The sequence below is a fragment of the Narcine bancroftii genome, chromosome 3, assembly GCF_036971445.1.
Source record: "Narcine bancroftii isolate sNarBan1 chromosome 3, sNarBan1.hap1, whole genome shotgun sequence".
NCBI lineage: Eukaryota > Metazoa > Chordata > Chondrichthyes > Torpediniformes > Narcinidae > Narcine > Narcine bancroftii.
This window is the reverse complement of record NC_091471.1, coordinates 145,779,458-145,802,673: the sequence shown is the minus strand read 5'-3', so window position 1 is coordinate 145,802,673 and position 23,216 is coordinate 145,779,458. Positions and strand designations below refer to the sequence as shown.

The 23,216-nt window shown below is 41.9% G+C and overlaps 1 protein-coding gene across 8 annotated transcripts in view; it reads right to left on the bottom strand.

The window, feature by feature from the left end:
- Positions 1 to 23,216, bottom strand: part of LOC138757679 (uncharacterized) — a 103,952-nt gene that overhangs the window by 59,124 nt on the left and 21,612 nt on the right. For 6 of the 8 annotated variants that reach the window (XR_011353806.1, XR_011353805.1, XM_069925385.1 and 3 more), the window contains exons 3-6: positions 9,691 to 9,883; positions 2,641 to 2,732; positions 2,284 to 2,363; positions 1,747 to 1,789 (exon numbers count right to left, since the gene is read on the bottom strand). Coding sequence is in view for 6 of the 8 variants with exons in the window: in XM_069925385.1 (XP_069781486.1) it covers positions 1,747 to 1,789; positions 2,284 to 2,363; positions 2,641 to 2,732; positions 9,691 to 9,883 (408 nt within the window). In the remaining 2 variants the exon portion in view is untranslated. Of the gene's footprint in view, positions 1 to 1,746; positions 1,790 to 2,283; positions 2,364 to 2,640; positions 2,733 to 9,690; positions 9,884 to 15,855; positions 19,203 to 23,216 lie in introns of those variants that run through there. The other 2 variants (XM_069925386.1, XM_069925387.1) reach the window with 2 other exon arrangements.

The window sequence follows — 23,216 nt, the reverse complement described above, 5'->3', positions numbered from 1 at the left end:
ACTTATTGATATACTTGACAATTTTTGTCAATTGTGCTTCACATTTCTGCAAATTGAAGTCACAATGCATTGTCATCTTTCATTGGGACAGATTGTTTTATATTTAAATTGATCTCCAAGTTTGAAATTTTGAAGCTGAATTGAATAGTTGATTTTTATAATTTAAGTAGAGAAAAGGAAAAAAACCTGTCCTCCCCCCTTCCCTCTTCCTGTCAATCAGGACAGTGCACATATCTTGCTCAAGCTATTTTCAGTTTCCTCCACCCCTGCTGGCAAAGTAAGGTCATGCATTTTGACTCTTTGAATTGAAATTTGTTTTTGGTATTGAATGGTTTGCTCTAAAACAATTGGGCCAATTCTCATTATGAACATTTGACAAATGGAGTGATTGAGTGGCTGTAAGTATAATGCGAAGCCCAAACCATTTTTTATGGCGGGGGTGCCTTTGAGATTAATCAGCAATCTACTAATGTTCAAAGCCACAGATGGAAGCTTGATGCCCGAGGCGTGCTGGAATAAAAGACAACAAAAAAAATCTATAATCTCTACCGCAGAGACAAGCTTAGTCAGTTGGGCATGGAGGCAGTTGTGAGGTGAAAAACCATGAGTCAGAAAATTCTTGTGGTGCTCGGTCTAATTGTCATGTGACAATAATCAGCTACTCCATTTTTAGCCATGTTGATGAAGAAATAAGTATTGGCTAAGACTCTCTCCCTCTTCTTCAAAATATTGTCACAGGATCATTTATATCTACTTGTGAGAGCAGGATGTGCCTTAAATTAACTTCTCATTTGAAAGGTAACACATTCAACATTGAATGTGGAGCATTAACCTAGACTTCTGTGCCTAAGTCATTGGTGGGATTTGAACTCAAAGCCATCTGATCCTAAAGTAAATGTGCTACCAATTGCAGCACTTTCAACAGATTCAATTCAAGTATTTATCAGATAGTTTATCTGAAGATAAACACACTCATAATTTCAACTGCAAAAGCAGCATTTAAGGCATCTGAGGAGATTCAGAAAATCACTAAAAACTCGTGAAAACTTCTACAGATGTACCGCAGAGAGCATTCTGGCTGGTTCCATCACTGGTATGGAGGCGCCAAACCTTAGGGCAAGAATAAATTCCAGAGGGTTGTTATCTCAGCCTGCAACATCACAGGCACCAGACTTCACTCCATCGAGGACATCTACAAGAGGTGGTGTCTTAAAAATGCAGCCTCTATCCTTAAAGACTCCCCCACTACCTAGACCACGCTCTCTTCACTCTGCTACCATCAGGAAAATGTACAGGAATCTGAAGATGAGCACTCAACAGCACAAGGACAACTTCTCCACACAACCATCAGATTCCTGAATAATCATTGAACCAAAAACACTGCCTTAGTTTTCATGCACTATTATTTTTTTTTAATTTATAATAATGTTTTAAGATGTTTATAATATGAATGTTTGTACTTTGATGCTGCCACAAAACACTGAATTTCACGACAATAAATCCTGATTCTGATTCTTTCCAGATACCCAACAATTACAAAGTTTCATGAGAGGTTCCTTTATGAATTACAGAATCAGCAGGTTCACTCATGCCCCAGAGAATATACAACCACAAACAAAAAACTGATTTCCTTTAAAATCTGTTCTGCCTCGGTTTAATTTTTTTCACTGCTTAGATGGTTTTTAGATGACCAGCACAACTGCTGTTCTTTTATAGTCTGGAAGCATAAGAAGTTGAGAAACTTACCACTGAGTCTTTCATCACCTGGTCCTTGTGCTGACTTGCAGAGCTGTGAAATGAGATCATTCCTGACTTGTAGTTGAGACTTTTCTGAACTGACTCTTTCTGAGGATTCTTAATCATAGAAGCACAGAACTATAGAACTCTACAACACAGAAACAGGCCTATCAGCCATTCAAGTCTGAGCTGAATTATTATTCTGCCAAGCCCCACTCGCCTGAACCCTGTCCTTATCCCTCCATGCCACTCTCATCCATGTACCTGTCCAAATTTTTCTTAAATGTCAAAATTGAATGTACATTTACCTCTTCAGCTGGCAGCTCGTTCCACACTCCCACCACTCTCTACATGAAGATATTCCTCCTAATATTCCCTTTAAACCTTACCCCTTTCACCCTCAACTCATGTTCCCTAGTTTTTATTTCCCCTAACCTTAATAGAAAAAGCCTGTTTGAATTGATTCCATCTATACCCATCATAATTTTGTATACATCTATCAAAGCTTCCCTTATTCTTCTATACGCCAAGGAATAAAATCCTAACCTGTTTAACATTTCCTTGTAACTTAGTTCTTCAAGTTCCAGCACATTCTTGTTAATCTCCTTTGCACTCTGATATCCTTCCTGTAGTTGGGAAAACAAAATTGCACATGACACTCTAAATTTGGCCTCACCAATGTCTGATACAATTTCACCATGACATCCCAATTCCTATACTCAATACTTTGATTTATAAAAGGCCAAAAGTTCTCTTTACAACCCTAACTAATGCTGTGACTGTTTCACTAGTAATGACACACACTTTATGGTGTTTTAGGTTGTGAAAAGTATCCAAAAACAATTTTGATACAACTTTTTCCAAAAATTAGCAAAATGGCAATGAAATATCAATGTGCCTTACCTTTATTATCTTTCTATTCATTGTACCGTGACTATTCTTTCTTGCTCCATATACTTCCCAATTTTGCTTGATCAACCAGAAAACCAGTATTTCTGAAAGAAAATGTAACCTTTAATTAATGCTTAGGCACTTCAGGGGTTATAGCTTTAACTACACTTCTGTTGAAGTGGACTGTCAGCACAATATGCCAGTTCATTGACGTGTGGAAATAAAGTATGAAGAAGCCTGTGGCTCTGCCCTATGCATGGGACTGCTGAGAAGTGCCCTAAATATCCCACACTAAGGACCAGAGGGCAGTCAGTTGATGTGATCCCTGTTAGGGAGAGACCTGTCCTTGCCATAGATTTTGTATTCTTTTCTATTTTTAAACAATAGGTGAAAATAGGCTTTGTCACTTCCCAGTTTCCTTCTGGCACTTTCCACATATTCTGAAGCATAATGATATCACATTCAAACATGATAGTCAAAGAAAAGGAAAGATTTTATATTCCAGAAGTTAAAGTTGCTGCATCTTATCATAACCTGTGATGCATCTTTTAGAACTCTATGAAGGTAATATTAACCAAAACTCCAGACACAAAAAAAGGAACAAAATTGATTAGATAGGGAGGTTTTAAGTTTTATACTAAAAACACACTGAAATGCTGGAGGAACTCAGCCGGTCTTTTCTGCATCTATAAAAGACAGTAGGCCCTTTTAAGCTGCCATGTAAAATGGAGTTAACCAGGCAATTTGCCCGGTTAGTGCCCCACTCAGGGGGCAGCTTGAAAGAGTCTGACCCAGTCAGCGTGGTCCAAATCCAACTGGGTCTCTGACCTCTGACCCACCTCAGAAGTAGTCAGGAAGCCCAGTTAAAATTACCTAGATCGCGTCCACAGGCGTCTTGAACAGGAAAATAGCCAACCTGGCTACCCCTGTCACAGGGAAACCCCTGGCTGAAGTGCCTGCCGCAATCGATGGTGGGGGGGGAGAGAGAGGGGTCGCTGCCGCAGGGCCTGGGGTGAAGGGAAGAGCACAATCGGGGGAAGTGAGGTTACCGCCATGAGGGGAAAGGCTGCAGTGGGGGGAGGGGGGAGAGGCCATGGTGGGGAGGGGGTTTCAGCTATGGGGGGAGAGTAGGGGGGTGCTGTGAATTGCCAATGTTGAGAACGTCACTCCGGTTGTGACAGCTCAACGTTCACGGCAGTGGGACTTCACTGAGGTTGGGGGGGCACGATTGATTAGGTGGGTGTCAATTGATGGTGGGGGTCGCAACTGATGGGGGGGGAGGGTGACTGATGGGGGGTGGTGACTAACTGGGGGGGGACTGTCGGCCAGTGGGGAAGGGGTGAGACTTACATGAGTGCGTGACGCATCACAGCATCATTGCGGGGGTGGGATCCCCAATTAAATCGCCAGGTTTGTGATTTAATGGGTCAATCCCTAGCACTTAAAAGGTGCTGGAAGCACGCTTGCCCCAGTAATCGCCCCTGGGTCCCAGGAGGGCTACCCAGGTGCTGAAGTTTAAAAGTACCTAAAGATATATTGTCGTATTTTTGGCCTAAACCCTTCTTCAAAGAATAAACAGAAGAAGCCAGAAGCAGGAAATCTCAGAAAGTCTCAGAATTCACACAATGCTTGCTGCGGGAGAAATCCAGACAGAGATAGGGAAGGTTTAAGGAAAACCAGAGAAACGATATTGATGCCATCAGTTTGAAGATGCTCAGTTGGAAGATGAGGTGTTGTTCCTCCAATTTATGGGTGGTCTCAGTCTGGTCATGCATGAGACCATGGACAGAAAGGTGGAGAGAGGAGGAGAGGGGAATATGTGTCTAGAGGTGGAATCATGTAGTAGGTGGCGGAAATGATGGAGGAGGATGTGTTGAATGCAGAGGCTGGTGAACTCCTCCCCTCTCCACCTTCTGCAGGGACCACTCCATCCATGACTCCCTTATCCACTCCTCCCTCTCCACCAATCGTCCCCAGGACCTACCCCTATGACCAGAGGAGATGCTCTACTTGTGGCCACACCTCCTTCCTCACAACCATTAGGAGCCCCAAACAGTCCTTCCAAATGAAGAGGCATTTCCCTTGTGAACCTACAAGGGTCATCTACTGCATCCAGTGCTCCAACTGTGGGCACTGTTTGCCCTCAGCTGTGTGCATTTACACACGCACACATGTTTCACAACCAGTGCACAAAGGAAATTAATGTGCACAAAAAGTTAGTTACCTAAAATAATGCAGCAATTCATAATAATACTTGATGTTTTATTTAATGGAAAAGTAAGTTAATCAAAGTAGTTCAAAGTATAGAAAAAAATCTTAACTAAAACATTACTTCGTAGAATGCAATCATACTCGTATCATATTAAAACATGCCAATACAGTTTTATTAGCCATGAGAGAAAGGCTGTGCCAAAATTACATTTGTAGAAGCATTCTGTGCATTCATACTTTTGCACAGGAAAAAATTTGCACAATATGAGATTTTTGCACACATTGACTACTAAAAATTAGAGGGAACTTTGATTGTGCTCTCCTCTACATCAGAGAGAATAGGCGCAGGCTAGGAGATCGCTTTGTCAAGCACCTTGGCTCTGTCGGCCACAATAACGTGGATCTCCCAGTGGCCACCCATTCCAATTCTCCATCCCATTCCCTTCTTGACATTTCTGTCCATGGTCTCATGCATGACCAGACAGAGACCACCAATAAATTGGAGGAACAACACCTCATCTTCAATCTAGGCACCCTCCATCTGGATGGCATTAATATTGACTTCTCTGGCTTTCGTTAAAACTTCCCCCGTACCCCTTCCCCATCACCTTTCCCTATCTCTTGTCTCTCCATTCCATCTCCTTTCACACAAACATGATAAATTCTTACCTCATCCCTTATTATATCCAAACAAAATCTTTTGTTGGTCTGAATTATGAGATTTTCTGAGATTTCCTGCTTCTAGCTCATTGTGTTTATTCTTTGAAGAAGGGCTCAGGGAAAGGGTCTGGCCAAATGATTGGAGTTTCAGAGTGAGAACATTTTAGGAATAGTGATCAAGGGAATTCCTTTAGCTTCAAGATAGTTCTGAAGAAGAAAAGGTTTGGGGCCTTATATGAAAGTACTGAATTGGGGGAGGGAAAATGATTACATCATCAGACAGGGGCTAAAGGAAGTTAATTGGGGCCAACTGTTATCAGGCACATTCACAACTGACATGTGTAAGATGTCACTAATTCAAATGTCAGGCTGGCAAGTCCCAGTCAGGAGAAAGGTTAGGGATGGCAAGGATGGATGATGAGAGAGGTCATGAACTTAAGCAAAAAGAGAAAGGCAACATCAGGAGGCTAAAATCAGAAAGGGCTCTTGAGGAGCATGAAGATTGCAGGAAAGAGCAACGAGATTCCGAGGCCTTTCAGGAACCCTTCTTGCCCTCAGCATTCTCTTGAATCCCGGTTCCAATACCTGGTTCCCTAAGCCAGTCTCCAGCAGCCCCTATGGGTCCTTTGATGTGATGCTAAGGATGTAAAAAGAATTTGAAATATTTTCTTTTGCAAATGATTTATTGTGAGTAAAGTATATTTTGGGGAAAAAGCTGTAAGAAAAATGTATGAGCAGAAATCCCAACTATAGCTACACTTGTTTATGAGATATGGGAGGCAAAGAACATGGCTTGAGAGTGTACCACCCACACTGATAGATGTTGGTCATTAAAAAAGACAGAAATATATAGAATTTGAAAAATAACATTGAAAAAGAAAAAAAAACAAGAAAAAGAAACAGGATTAACCAATTTGTCCATATCAGACTAGGAAAGAAGTAAAAAGTATATGTGAAATGATACCATAATCACTTACTCTCAGAATCACTTAGTGTTAGAACAACCTTTGTTTTAGAACAACTTAGAGCTACTTGGCTATTTAACTGCAAAGACCAGTTTTTAGAACAACTTTGCTATTTAACTGAAAGGTCACTGAAAGAAATTGCAACTCTAAAAAAGAAAACTTACATACCATGCCTGAATACGGACTTGCTTTAACTACGAGTTCCAATCACCCCCAATACTCACTAATACCTTCTGTAATGGAACAACAATTGCAACCTTCATAAAGCCTAGAAGCACAATCGTTCTAAGAAATGTAATGCCTTTACCAGCTGACTTAAGCCTGGGATTGTAATCCAAGGATTTTTTGACCCTTTCTTGGAACTTATTCTTCTCTATCAGTAGGACACATTTTGTTGTATTAAAGCCTAATTTCAATTTGGGCTTCAATATTTAAGACCCAGAGATTTAATTCAGTGAGTTTTCATTAGGAAATCCACAAAAACTTCCTTCAAATGTTCTCCGAGTCAGCAGTAAGTGCATTTAGTATGTTCTTTAAGGAAGCTCTGGTCCAAAACTTCCTGCCTATCTTTTAAAAAATTACCACTGACTTAATCACAGAAAAACATATCTATGAGATAAGATGAGTAAAGATCGTCTCCAAGTTGTCTGCCAAGGTTGTCAAACATGGAAGACAAATGTCTTGTGGTTTGTAGAAAGGAAGAACAGACTACCACTAAATATTCTGTCCAATGAATCTCGGCTGTGGATGTATCTTCTTTCCTTTATTGGATTGTAATTTATTTCCATGTTCTATGTGTTGTTTAAATATTTCTCATTACTGTACATTTCTTCCTTGCTCCAGTTCATTAACCACAACAAACTCAAATCCTTCCCTTTTAGAACAACAACATATGGACTGAGAACAAAAAAAGTCTTTGAATGCACTGTAGAACAAAAGCTTTCCCCATTATCATACTGTAGTTTTGAATAATTCAATTTTCTCTATTATTACTCTCATGAGTACATACCTTTTGATTGAAACCATAAGTTTCTATTTCCTTTTTTCTGTATACAGTGTGCTCTCAGTAATATAATTAATGTTGAAAGGGATTCCATTATGAAAATTTCTCCATTGGAATTCTTCTGTTCTCTTTACTCTGATGTTCAATCTAATAAATAACATTACTCCAGTCCGTCCTTCACTCTCCTTCATGAAGATTTTCTCATTAGAACTATTTAATTCTCAATGTGCAGCCAGTTTTCATGTATTTCTATGATCATGTTTTTCATTTTAATTATTGACATTAATTTCTAAATATTATTTCTTATGTTCTTGCTCTCACCATGCACATCTTGAAATAGATTCCCTTAATGAGATCATTTGCTTTCATTACATATCAGTCATTCCATTTAATATATTAGATTGTCTAACCTCTTTAAAACTTGACATTATTTAATGCATGTCAACGAAGATTACATTTCCCCTTAAACTTTTTAATCTACATCAGTGATTCTTAACCTTCCCTTCCCACTCACATACCACCTTAAGCAATCCCTTACTAATCACTGAGCACTTATGGCATAGGGATTACTTAAAGTGGTATGTGAGTGGAAAGAAAAAGGGTGAGAACCACTGATCTACATCTTGCTTCACACATACCAACTTTAATGTATTAGTTTAAACCCACTTAAAACTGATAGTGTGTATTGAATCATCTTTATATACAAACTAGCAATGTATATAATTTATATAGTTAGATATGCAGTGCCCTCCATGTTTGGGGAAAAGACATTTTTTTCCACAGTTTTAAATTTGTAATCAAACAATTCACAAGTGATTAAAGTGCACATTCCAGATTTTATTCAAGGTTATTTTGTATAAATTTTGGTTTGACCATTGAAATTACAAAACTTTTTACCCAAATTCCCCTCATTTCAGGGCACCATATGGGATGCAGCAATAGTATGTATATTAAAGTAGTCATGTTCAGTACTTAGTTGCATATCCCTTGCATGCAAGGACTGCTTGAAGTCTGTGAGTATTTTTATTTTAGTGATGCTCTGCCTGGCCTCTACTGCAGCCATCATCAGCTTCTGCTTGTTTCAGGAACTTGTCCCCTTAAGTTTTCTCTTCAGCATATGGAAGGCATGCTCCATTGCATTTAGATCAGGTGACTGACTTGGCCATGCAAGAATTTTCCAGTTTTTAGCTTTGAAAAATTCCTCTGTTGCTTTTGCAGTACGTTTGGGATCATTGATTTTCTGTAGGATGCAGGGTTGTCCAATGTGTTTGAAGGCATTCACTCAAAATTGAGCAGATAAGATGTTTCTGTACACCTCAGAATTGATTTTTCTACTACCATCAGCAGTTACATCAACAGTGAAGTCCACCTGTATCTGTGGCAGTTATACATTCCAAGGCCATAACACCCCCACCACTAGGTTTCACAGATGAGGTGGTGTGCTTTGGATTTTGGGCAATTCTTTTATACCTCCACACTTTGTTCTTGCCATCACTCTGATACAGATTACTTTGGCCTCATCTGTCCACAGGCCAGTCTCCAGAATTCTGCAGGCTCTTTTAAATGCTTCTTGCCCAACTTTAATCTGGCCACCCTGTTTCTGTGATTTCCATCTTGCAGTGTTTCTGTTCACTAAGTCTTCTGTGGACGCTAGTCATTGACAATATCGCACTGCCTCCTGAAGAGTGTTTCTGATCTGTCAGATGGGTTAAATTTCTTTTTCACCATCAATGGAGGTCTTACTTTGCTTACCAGTCCCTTTGTGATTGCTGCGCTCACCACTATGCCCTTTCTTCTTAATGGTGTTCCAAATAGTTGAAATCCTAAGGTTTGGGTCTGTTTTCTTGCTGCTTTATTCTTGTTTTTCCAGCCTCATAATGGCTTCTTTGAACTTAATTGGAATGTGGCACTTGCAGGAGCTGAAGGAAATCACTGCTGCTACACCGAAGGTCGTTAACTACTGTTTTTATTCAAATTCAGTGCGCCCCTTCAAGGGCAGCATAGGGGGTGTGGCAAGATAGCATAGAAGAAAGACATGTATTCCACCTTTCCCCAGCTGGATTACTAAATACCCGTTTTTTTTTTTAAGTTTAAAAGTGGTTAAAAACAATATTACAGTTGTTTAAATAACAGTAATTTATTATAGCAACTAATGTGAAAAAATCTAAACCTCAACTTCAGAAAAAAATTACCATACAAAAGTGTGGAAGAACTGAGGCCTACTTGCATAGCTGAATCCACGGAATTGTCGTTGGGAGCCTCCAAGCCTTAGAGGACTCCAGCCCATTCGAGTTTGACCTTGACGCCGATCCTGCCTCCACAAGATGGCGCCGACACTTTGATTTGTTGGAAAATCAAAGCCAAAGGAATAATGTAAAAATAGTTGGTCTTCCAGAAGACATTGAAGGTTCCGATCCTATAAAAAATTTTAAGTTACTTATAAACCTCAGGAAATTAATGAGAAAATTATATACTTCTGAGGGGAAACAGGATAATGGTTCTATTGACTCTTACTTATCTAAATTAAAGTTACCGGTATTAGATGGGAATGATGTTCAGGAATTGAAATCTCCATTTACGGATTTTGCTATTCAGGAAATGCCTAATGGAAAGTCCCCAGGGAATGATGGATTCCTGTGGAATTTTATAATTTTTTTATGATGATTTCTCTAATGTATTTGGAGAAGTGTTGAATCAAGTTACTGAAGATCAGAAGTTACTAGAATCAGGTTCAAGTACTTTAATAACTGTTATTCCAAAAAATGATAGCGATCCATTAAAAGTGTCTTCATATAGACCTATTTCTTTATTAAATGTAGATTATAAAATTATAGCGAAAGTGTTAGCTAATAGACTTGCTAAATATTTACCCAAATTGGTACATATTGATCAAACAGGTTTTATTAAGAATAGAAACGCATCAGACAATATATTTTGATTAATTACTTTGGTCAATGCATACCGAAAGCAACCTAACCTAACTGCATTAGATGCAGAAAAAGCTTTTGAAAGGGTTGAGTGGGATTTTTTAAAAGTGTTAGAGAAATTTAAATTCGGCCCTTTTTTATTGGTTGGGTTAAGGCTTTATATATGAACACAATTGCTAGGGTGGGGACAAATGGACAGATTTATTTACCATTTAAATTGACTCATTCAACTTGGCAGGGCTGCCCATTGTCACCAGCCTTATTTGTTTTGGTTATTGAACTGATAGCTCAGGCTATTAAACAAAATGAAGAAATTAGAGGGATGAGGGTTAAGAATGAAGAATATAAAATTAACTTATTTGCGGACGATGTATTGATATATTTGACAAAACTGGAACGATCGTTGAAACAATTGCAAGAGTGTTTGTTGAAATTTGGAGAATTATTGGGATATAAAGTTAATTGGGATAAAAGTGAAATTTTACCAGTTGGAGTGGAAGATTATTTTGAATTTAAAACTATTACAAAATTAAGATGGACAAATAAAATTAAATATATAGGTGTGTTTATGGAGACTAATTATCAATCATTACATCAATTAAATTATGTGCATAAATTAAGATGGATTAAAGCAGATTTGATTAAGTGGAAAGATCTTCCATTAACTTTGATTGGTCAGGTTAATTGTATTAAAATGAATATCTTTCCTCAAATTCAATATTTATTTCAGTCAATGCCTTGTTTACTTCCAAAGAGTATTTTCAAGATTTGAATAAGGCAGTGTAAGAGTTTTTATGGAAAGGTAAATTAACTCGAGTGGTGTTGCATAGACTTACATGGAATTATGTATTGGGCGGACTACAGTTACCACATTTTCAAAATTATTATGAGGCGGCCCAGTTGAAGTTTATTAGGAGATTGATGGATTTAGATCAGTCTCCTAGCTGGGCTAAAGTGAAGATGGCATGTATTTCTAAGGGTTGAGATACATTAATTTATATTTCGTTGGAATTTGATTTTATTACAGCAATATGATATGCCGATATTGAAACATTTGTTAAAGATTTAGAATAAAAAAATAGGGTGTTAGGGTCAAAAAATAAATTATCAATTCTAACTCCATTGTATAATAATCAGCTTATTCCTTTTTCAATGTTTAATAATCATTAAAAATTTGGGACTCTAAAGGTATAAAGACAATGCAAGATTGTTTTGAAGAGGGGCAATTTCTTTCTTTTAATCAATTGAGAGAAAGATTTGATATACCTGTAAATTCTTTGTTTGTGTATTATCAAATTAGAGCTTTGATAAAAAGATAATTATGGTAGAGAGATGACTTTACCTACTTTATCAAGATATGAATCTTTGATTTATACTGAAAAAGGGTTATATTTCAGTTATGTATAATGCCGCTTTAGTTGCCCATTCAGAGCCAACTCTTCAGCACTTGACGTCCTGTTTTGCGGAAACTGCCAAAATGTTTGGCCTGGAAGTCAGCCTGAAGAAAACTGAGGTCCTCCATCAGCAAGGAGGATATAGGTTATGGTCAGTTAGGGGGTAATGGTCATGCGGTGTCAAGAGACTTGGGGAACTTTCCTGGGGAAGTAGGGGATCTAATAGATATCCGGATCCAGAAACAGGAGGTTGTGAGTAAATTGTTGGGACTGAGGGCTGATAAATCCCCAGGGCCTGATGGGCTGCATCCCAGGGTGCTTAAAGAAGTTGCTATGGAAATTGTGGAAGCACTGGTCGACATTTTCCAAAGTTCCATAGATTCGGGGGAGGTCCCTGAGGATTGGAGAGTGGGTGATGTGGTGCCGATTTTTAAGAAGGGAGGGAGGGAGAAAACGGGAAATTATAGACCGGTCAGCCTGACGTCAGTGGTGGGGAAGATATTGGAATCTATCATAAAAGGAGTAATAGCAGAACACTTAGGCAGAAATAATAGTATAAGGGCTAGTCAGCATGGATTCCTTAAGGGTAAGTCATGCTTGACTAACCTTCTGGAATTTTTCGAGGATGTGACAAAGGGGGTGGACTTGGGAGAGCCTGTGGATGTGGTGTATTTGGACTTCCAGAAGGCCTTTGATAAGGTACCACACGGGAGACTAGTGGGCAAGATCAGGGAGCATGGTATTGGAGGTAAGGTGCTGACATGGATAGGAAATTGGTTAAGAAATAGGAAACAAAGGGTTGGGGTAAGTGGGTCTTTTTCAGGATGGCAGGATGTGACGAGTGGAGTGCCGCAGGGATCGGTATTGGGTCCTCAGTTGTTTGTAATTTATGTAAATGATTTGGATGAGGGGATTATTAAAAATTTGAGCAAATTTGCAGATGACACGAAACTGGGTGGCGGTGTGGAGTGTGAGGAGGATGTCAGGAAAATGCAGAGGGACTTGGACAGGTTGGGGGAGTGGGCTGCTGAATGGAAGATGACGTTCAATGTAAGCAAATGTGAGGTTATCCATTTTGGGGGCAATAATAGGAAAGCTGAGTATTATTTAAATGGAGACAAGCTAGGGAGTGGGGAGGAGCAAATGGATCTGGGAGTACTTGTTCACCGGTCATTGAAGACTAGCATGCAGGTTCATAAAGCTGTGAAGAAGCTAATAGCATGTTGGCTTTCATAAAGAGGGGATTGGAGTATAGGAACAGAGACGCCCTTCTGCAGTTGTACAGGGCCCTGGTGAGACCCCACCTGGAGTATTGCGTCCAGTTCTGGTCTCCAATTTTGAGGAAGGACATACTAGCTATAGAGGGTGTGCAGCGCAGATTTACAAGGTTAGTTCCAGGGATGGCGGGGTTGACATATGCTGAAAGGCTAGAAAAACTGGACTTGTATCCAATGGAGTTTCGAAGGATGAGGGGGGACATGATTGAGGTATACAAAATCATCAGGGGGATAGACAGGGTGAAGTCGGATTACTTGTTCCCAATGATGGGGGAGACGAGGACTAGAGGGCATAGTTTAAGAATACAGGGTAGGCCCTTTAGGACGGAGATGAGAAAACATTTTTTTACCCAGAGAAGTGTGAACCTGTGGAATGCTCTGCCACAGAGGGTGGTAGAGACAGATTCGCTGATTATGTTCAAAAGAGAGTTAGATAAGACTCTAGTGGGCAAAGGAGTTAAGGGTTATGGGGATAAGGCTGGAAAGGGGTACTGATGGTAGTGATCAGCCATGATCTGTAAAATGGCGGTGCTGGCTCTACAGGCCGAACTGCCTATTCCAGCTCCTATTGTCTATTGTCAGCCAGCTCCCCACCATGACTACCAGCCCCCCCCACCCCATATCTCCATCGGGCACACAAAACTCAAAACGGTCAACCAGTTTACCTATCTCGGATGCACCATTTCATCGGATGCAAGGATCGACAACGAGATAGACAACAGACTCGCCAAGGCAAATAGGGCCTTTGGAAGACTACACAAAAGAGTCTGGAAAAACAACCAACTGAAAAACCTCACAAAGATTAGCGTATACAGAGCCGTTGTCATACCCACACTCCTGTTCGGCTCCGAATCATGGGTCCTCTACCGGCATCACCTACGGCTCCTAGAACGCTTCCACCAGCTTTGTCCCCGCTCCATCCTCAACATTCATTGGAGCGACTTCATCTCCAACATCGAAGTACTCGAGATGGCAGAGTCCGCAAGCATCGAATCCATGCTGCTGAAGACCCAACTGCACTGGGTGGGTCACATCTCCAGAATGGAGGACCATCGCCTTCCCAAGATCGTGTTATATGGTGAGCTCTCCACTGGCCACCATGACAGAGGTGCATCAAAGAAGAGGTACAAGGACTGCCTAAAGAAATCTCAAACCGTGCATCTTGGCGCCTCACAGTTCGGCAGGCAGCAACCTCCTTTGAAGAAGACCGCAGAGCCCATCTCACTGACAAAACACAAAGGACGAAAAACCCAACACCCAACCCCAACCAACCAATTTTCCCTTGCAACCGCTGCAACTGTGTCTGCCTGTCCCGCATCGGACTTGTCAGCCACAAACGAGCCTGCAGCTGACGTGGACATTACCCCTCCATAAATCTTCACCCGCGAAGCCAAGCCGAAGAAGATAATTTGTTACAAGATAGTATGGATAAGTCAGGTTGGGAGAAATCTAAACTTAAATGGGAGAGTGATTTAGTATTTATTTTTCCTGAAGATGATTGGGCACCTATGTGTAGGATAAAGTAATTAAATTGACTAATGTAAGATATGGAATGGTTAATTATAATTTTTTACATAAATTATATTTGACCCCAGAAAAGCTAAAAAAAAAATGGGTTTAGTAATTCAGATTCTTGTTTTAGATGTGGCTTATGTATTGGAACCTTTCTACTTGCCATTTTGACTTGTGTTAAATTTCAATCATTTTGGCAAGGAATTAAAGTGGTTTTGGAAAAATTATGTAATTTTATATTACCATTAGATTAAATGATTTTTTTTTGTTGAGAAATTTGCATTCATTAAGGGGAATGGGATTAGATAAAATTCAAATTGCTTTTGTACATTTGGTGTTATCAGTAGCACGTAAATGTATTGCTAGTACTTGGAAAGATGATGCTGAGATTAATATATTACGCTGCCACAATGAATTGAAAGTATATATTGTCATGGAAAAAATTACCTATAATTTAATGATAATTATTCTTCTTTTGTTAGTAAATTGTCTCCATATTTGAAATATATGCATTTATATATACTTTGAAATGTTATTAACATTTTTGATATTTTCTTTTTATGTATATATATATATAATCTTATTTTTTGCACCCCTTAAGGGAGCTGGCTGAAGGGATGGGAGGGTGGGGTGGGTTTTTTTGGTGGTTTTTTTTTTATTATTTTAATTTTTTTTTATTATTTATTTTGTTTAGGTTTTTTTACATATATCTTTGTAAAATCATATTTTGGTTAATACTATACTGTATGTTATGTTTTTTTATCTTTAAATAAAGTTTGAAAAAAAGGGCAACATGAGCTCAATCGCCTGGTGCATTGTGACGTCTTAATCGCTGCCCAGGGAGTGCACTCGAAGGGATGCTGGAATCAGAGAGAAACCTCTGACAACGCCATTTCCCCATGGCTTCCCCACCATGTGGCAATACAAGTGGAGCTGGTTCGCCATAAGGATGTGCGCCACCACACAACCCCCACCCCCAGAACCAGCTGCACGTCCTGTTGCTTTGGCAGCAGACCTCGGTGCTTGGGTCCAAATGAGCAGCCTTTAAGCAGTCCACAGTAAACAGTCCTTCCCTTCCCCCTACATCTAAAGTAAAAGTCCCAACCGACCGCCAGGGAACCTCGTACGGCCCTTTGTATGGGCACTGCAGCAGGGCCCTCTGTGGTCCTCTCCAGTCAAACCACAAATAGCACCACATCCAGATCTTTCAGTCGATGGGATGGTCGGGTGCTGTGGTGCAATGGGGCAGTCATTTACGGAGGTCCGCGAGCCACTCACCTTGCATCGTCTTGGATTCCGGGCTGAAGAATTCACCTGGCAGGGAGAGTGGCGCGCCATAAAACATTTCTGCTGACAAAGCTTGCAGGTCCTCCTTGGGCACCGTCCTAATCCCAAGGAGAACCCAGGGCAACTCGTCCACCCAGTCGGGGTCGGAAAGTCTTGCCATTAGAGCGGACTTAAGGTGTCGGTTGAACCTATCTACCAACCCTTTAGACTGTGGGTGGTAGGCCATGGTGTGGTGCAGCATTACACCTAAAAGCCTTTCCAGGTGTGACCATAGTACATAGGTAAATTGGGCGCCTCTGACACTCATGATGTGCGCTGGCACACCGAAACGAGCAATCCACTGGCTGACCAGGTCTTTAGCACACGTCTCTGCTGACGCCTCATGGACTGGGATGGCTTCTGGCCACCTGGTTGCTCTGTCCACTATGGTAAACAGGTACCGCGACTCCCTGGACACCGGCAAGGGGCCCACGATATGCATGTGGATATGGTGGAACCTCCACGTTGCTGAGTCAAAATGTTGAACAGGGGCCTGCGTGTGGCTGTGGACTTTAGACATCTGGCACCTGATGCAGTGGCGGATTAGCGCTGCTACCTCCTTCTTGAGGCCATGCCAGACAAATCGCTGCGCCACCATACGCAGGGTAGTTTTTACTGAGGGGTGGGTGAGATCATGGATAAAGCTGATGACCCTTGCCCTCCACTCCTGTGGGATTACCTGGCGTGGTGATCCGATGCAGGTGTCACAGAGCAGAGGCTAGGTGGAGTCAGGAAGCTGGATATCCTCAAGCTGGAGACTTGAGATGGCGGTCCAGAAAGCTTGCATTTCGGCATCGTGCTGCTAGGCCTGTGCTAGTTGCGCGTAGTCAAGGCCGGGAGCTAACGTGTTGATGGGTGGGCAAGAAAGTGCATCTGCGATCACATTGTCCTTGCCCGCCTTGTGTCGGATGTCTGTTGTGAATTTGGGCACGCTATTGCCTGGCTGACCATGGGTTCTTGGCCATAACCAGTGCTTGGGTGAGGGGCTTGTGATTGGTAAAAACAGTGAAAGTCCTGCCCTCCAAGAAGTATCGGAAGTGGCGGATGGCCAGGTATAGCGCCAGGAGCTCCCGGTCAAATGCACTGTATTTAAGCTGCGATGACCGCAACTGCTTAGCAAAAAAGGCCAGCGGGTGCCACTACCCATCCAGCCACTGTTCTAGTACTCCCCCGACCGCCGTGACGGAACCTATGTGTGCTTCCGGGAGCGGATGCACCAATAAAGTCGCCTCTGCGAGAGCCTGTTTCGTTGCAGTGAAGGCCTCATCCGCTTCCTCCAACCAAGCCAGGGTCTTCTCTTTCATCACAATCAGCGCAAAAAGAGGGCGCATAATGCAAGCAGCGTTGGGGATAAATCTCTAGTAAAAATTTACCATTCCCACGAATTCCTGCAGGTCCTTGAGGGAGGAGGGTTTGGGAAAATGCTGGACGGCTGCCACTTTCTCCGGTGCCGGAGCTGCCCCAGACGCTGAGATGGTGTGTCCCAGGAACTGCAATGATTTTTTCCAAAACTGGTATTTGGCCTTGTTAACCATGAGGCTGAATTCTGCCAGCCGGGCGAACAGGATACGGAGATGGGCCTTGTGCTCTTCATGGCTGCGGCTGGCTACTGGGATGTCATCTAGGTAGATAAAGACAAAATCAAAATTCCTACCCACTGCGTCCATGAGGCACTGGGACATCTGGGCTGCATTCTTCAACCTGAATGGCATCTGGAGAAATTCAAACAAGCCGAAAGGGGTGATAATGGCAGTCTTTCCAACGTCATCAGAGTGGACCAGGATCTGGTGGTATCTACGCAGCAGATCAACTTTTGAAAAGAACCACACACCGTGGAAGTTCGCCATGAAGTCCTGGATATGGGGGACCAGGTACCTGTCTGGAGTCATGGCGTCGTTTAGCCATCTTTAGTCTCCGCACGGCCTCCAACCCCCTGATGACTTCGGGACCATGTGCAGTGGTGCCGCCCAAGCGTTGTCCAACTGCCAAACGATGCCCAGCACCTGGAGCCTGGAGAATTCCTCCTTTGCCTGTTTTAGCTTCTCCAGTGGCAGCCACCTAGTTCTGGGGTGCAGACGGGGGGCCTTTTGTGGAGATGTGATGGAAAACTCCATGGCGTGGGGACTTTGATGCGTGGCTCCAGGATGGTAAGGAACTCACTGAGGATCTCAACGAACTGGTCTGTGGCGGTGGCTACCATGGCGATTTTGTGTTTCTCATCGTCCGCTGTGCCCAGGTGCACCAAGCAAAAAGTGTGGACGTTGAGCAGCCTCCTGGCCCTCAAATCCACCAGCAGTGATCACCAGTGATCCCTTGGGATGTCAGTCCCATGCAGCGCGGTGCCCACCAAGGCCAGGATAAACCTCACAGATCCCCAATCTGTGCCCTACGGGTGCCATAGGTCTTGATTGCTGAACCATTGGCAGCCCGTAGGGTTGGACCGGGGGTCCGGGTGAGTGTTTCCAGTGCTGTAGGGGGGAGGGCGCTCAGCTTGGACCCTGTGTCCACCAGGAACCAACGGCCCATGTGGCCAACCATTACAGCCATCAACAGCGTTTGGCCTGGGCATTTCCCTGGAAGTCACAGGGCTGGCAGCACTTGCGGGCTTTCACTCCCCAGCGCTGGTAATAAAAGCACCATGTTAACTGGGTTTCATCTGGCTTTTGCTTGGGGGTATCCAGTGGATGGCAGGGCCCTGGCTTGAAGACTTGGCTGGGGACTGCCTCGTTCTCCTGTTTTGTATCTGCCCAGGCTTCGGGCTTACGGGGATCAGAAAAGTCCTCTTCGGACAGATGGAGCCAGATATCTCTGGCATCTGTTCAAGGAATATCTGGCAGAAGAGGAAATACAGTTCACGATCCTCTGCCAGGGCCAGTATTTCGTCCATGAGGGCTGAGGGGTGGTGATCCCCTAACCCATCCAGGTGTAAGAGCCTGGAAGCACGCTGCCGGGGGGTGAGGCCAAACTTCCCCAGGAGTGGATTTTTGAGGGCAGTATACTTGTCCACTGCTGGTGGCCGGTGAATGATGTCGTCCACCCTCACCGCCGTGTCCTGGTCCAGCACACCCATGACATGGTAAAATTTTGTGGCGTCAGCTTCGATGTTGCGGAGGTGAAATTGTGCCTCCACCTGCCCAAACCACGTCAGTGGGCGATGGGGCCAGAAGGGGGGAAGTTTAAGGGCTACTGCATGCACCTTGGCTGCGACAATCGTTTGCTGGGTCCATATAGACTTCTGGGCCCATCGGGGTCACCACTGTGCGCTTGCAGGAGCTGAAAGAAATCATTGCTGCCACACCGAAGGTCGTTAGCGACTGTTTTTATTCAAATTCAGCGCGCCCCTTTAAGGGCACCTGGTGCAGTGTGATGTCATAATCGCTGACCAGGGTGCGCGCTGGAAGGGATGCTGGGGTCCGAGAGAAACCTCTAGCAATGCCATTTCCCCATGGCTGCCCCGTCACGTGGTGATACAAGCAGGGCCGGTTCGCTATGAGGATGTGCGCCGCCACAAGAACAACTCTTATCCTCATAATGAAAAATGGCAACTACAGACGCCAAAGGTAATCAAAAGCTTAGAAGCAGGCCTAAATCTCTTATACCTGCACCAATGAAACAATTAAACATAGCTGAGTAATCACAAACATCCCTGTAAAGCCAAATGTCCCAAATATTATGGTGCTCTGAAATAGGGGAACTAAGTATAAAAAGTGCTGTAATTGCTATATGGTCAAATCAAAATATATGCAAATAACCTTGAATAAAATCTGCAATATTCACTTTAATCATGTAAATTATTGATTACAAATGTAGAACTGTGGAGCACAGGGTCAAATGAAGGAAAAAAGTAATAATGTCACAAACTTTATGGAGGTGTGTGTGTGTGTGTGTGTGTGTGTGTGTGTGTGTGTGTGTGTGTGTGTGTGTGTGTGTGTGTGTGTTTAAATATATACATAGTTATTCTCCTCTTGTCTGGGGAAATGGTGCTTTGAGGTTTAATCATGTCTTGATCTTTGGCAAACACAATTTTGGTTGATCTCTTCAAGGTCTGTGCTTTCATCTTTATGCTCTCACCAGGGTTGAAGAAAGTAAATAACTTCCTAAAGGAGAAGATTCAATGCATGGACATTAATGGAATGCAGTCAATTTGGAAAATAGTACTATTTTCCCTTTCATCAATTCGAAGTCAAGGTTCTTCATTGCCAATTTTACATCTGAACAATGCATTGAAACACCCATATTTCCTTTTGTGATTTAACAGAGGGAATTCTGGGATCATAATAAGTCCAAAAAAAATCAATCTGCTGGACGAACTTGGTGGATTCTGGCAACAGCAGTGAGAGAAAAAGTATTCATAATGCTTCAAGGCATAGCCCTTCATCAAGATACATCCCGGCGCGTAGCATTGACCAATCCTTTTCCACCACAGATGTTGCTCTGTGGCATCTGAGTCTCTCTGGCAAATTGTTTGTTGCTTCAGATTCCAGCATCCGCCATCTCTCCTGTGTCTTCATGCAAAGTTCTAGTTAAAAGAATTGATATCCTGGTTCATTGTATCATAACTTCACCATGAAATTTTTTTATTTTGTAAGCTTCCAAATGATAATAGTCAAAGCTTACTGCATTGGATCAAACTTTGCAGCCATTCCATTTAGCAACAGAGACATGAATGAAACAACTCTCAGCTTCAATACAAAGTAGCTGTTTCTCCAGAAGCAAGGACACAAATTTTTAATTTCTTAAAATTTAAATTTAGATATACAGCATGGTTACAGGCCATTTTGGTCCTCGAGCCTGTGCCACCCAATTAATCTACAAGCCCCCAGTACACTTTGAGTGGTGGGAGGAAACTGGAGCTCCCAGAGAAAACCCATGCAGACAAGGGGAGAACATACAAACTCCTCACAGAGAGCGTGGGATTCGAACCCCCATCCAAATCATTGGCACTGTAATGGCATTGCGCCATCAGCTTCACCAACCATGCCAGCCTGCTATACCAACCATACTGCTCTATCAAAGAACCATCTCTTAAGCTTTCCCCTTCTTACTCTTAGTTTACCTTGCCATAATATATACGTACATATTCCATGTACTAATATTAATGAATCATTGGACTTAAAAACTTCTACAGGTGTACCGTGGAGAACATTCTGGCTGATTGCATCACTGTCTACTATGGAGGCACCATCTCTCAGGACAAGAATAAATTCCAGAGGGTTGTTAACTTGACCTGCGACATCACAGGCACCATGATATCAAGGATGTCTACATGAGGCGGTATCTTAACAAAGCAGCCTCTATCCTCAAAGACTCCCACAACCCAGGCAATGCCCTCTTCACTCTACTATCATCGGGAAAAAGCTACAGGAGCCTAAAGACAAGTACTCAATGGCACAAGGAAGGTTCTTCCCTGCTGCCATCAGATTCCTGAATAATCATTGAACCAAAGACACTGCCTTACTTTTTGAGTACTGCTCTTCATCTTTATTTCTAATTGTGTTGTAAGATGGTTATAATATAAATGCTTGCACTGTGATCCCGCCGCAAACACCAAATTTCATGATTTTTTTTCATGACAATAAATTCTGATTCTGATTGTTGAAATAAGAAACAATATGCTGCTCTCTTTTTCAATTTGGATTGATTTGTAATTCAAATAAGTGATATTATTGAGGCAGTCCATTTTGATATCTCTCCCAATTTTTATTTCCATCAAAGCAAGGCAATGAGGTATGTGATGCATGAACTGTCTATATTAATTATTAACTGGAGTGTGGCATTTAACAACCTACTCCCTTTACAAGCTCTCACTGGCTCTTACTGGGTCAATGATAAATGATGCTGGAAATGTGAACAACCCAAGCTTAATGGCTCTAGAGTAACAACCTGTGTCCTGTACATTTAGCTCCAAAGCTCTAAAATCAGAAATTCATTCCTTAAATCTGTTCCCCTCTCTACTCTCTTCCCTCTTTTAAAATGGCTTTTAAAATCTGTCACATTGACTAAATACATTTGTGTCGCTTAATGTCCATGATACGGTCTGTGAAATGGGATGTTATGCGATTTGGACGTTGTGCGAACACCATTTGATATACTTAGCAAAGCTACAACAGTCAAGACATGTGATTCACAAGACTGAATGCTGCTACCTGTGAGTCAAAGCATACTCTCTAATATAGTAAACTTTTTATTTGTAAGGAGGGAAAGTTCATATTAAAATGATAGGAAGTACAGGACAGAAAATACATAAGCCAGTAACAGAGGTGTTTCTTACCACTATCAAAACATGTATTATAGGATCTATATGTGCTGTACCATAATATGCCTGGCAGTGCAATCGTTTTGTATACAAGATTCACCTGTTGTAGGTGGGAAGCTATATATTCATTTATGTCCAGTTATGTCCGGTACGTCCCGTTCTCTAATCGAGATTTCTGAACCTTATGGGACCACAGAAGTATCTGTGGTTGGACATTGCCCGTACGGACGTTAGGTGGTGCATGACTTTATTTGGTCCTCTGCTCTAATAACTCCCAATGAGGCTGTCATTACTTTTTTCTTTCAACATCCCTGTGAATCAGCTTAAGACAATTTGCCTTGTTAAGGCATTATATATTTTGATGCTATTTTACTTATTATGTTTAACTTTTGACATGCTTTGTGTAGCATCATCCAGGTGAAAGGATTGTTCTCTAGATGATCAATTGCAATCCACAATGTTGACACATCACCAAAACATTCTTTTTTAGTGGATTTCTTAATGACTTTCTCATATGTTCCTCTTGGAATTGCCACTATCTTTAATGATGGGATGAAGAGGAGTATATCCAGAGTGGTCAGGAAAGGCAGGTTCTGTGTACATAGAGAAACATAGAAACATAGAAGATAGGAGCAGGAGTAGGTCATTCGACCCTTCGAGCCTGCTCCGCCATTCAACAAGATCATGGCTGATCTTAAAGTTCAGTACCCTGTCCCCGCCTTCTCTCCATAACCTTTAATACCTTTAGGTCAGACTGCAAAAATTTAAGGCTACCATTTTGAGGATAATTAGAGATGAGCAATTAATATTAGTTTGACTAACTATCTCCTAAACAAAGTAAAAGTTTTGCTGATGTTTGTGTGTATCTCCAGATAAACTCAATGGTTACAAGTAGGTCCCTAGATAGATAGGTTGATGATCCCTTTATTTAAATTCAACATTTCACCAAAAAAAGCATTGAAAATTTCAAGAAAAATAAATTTGTCTCAGCAGAGTGTGATCAAAATGGCTGTTAAAAGATGGATAACATGTGCAGGTTGCTTTACTCCTTGTGCTG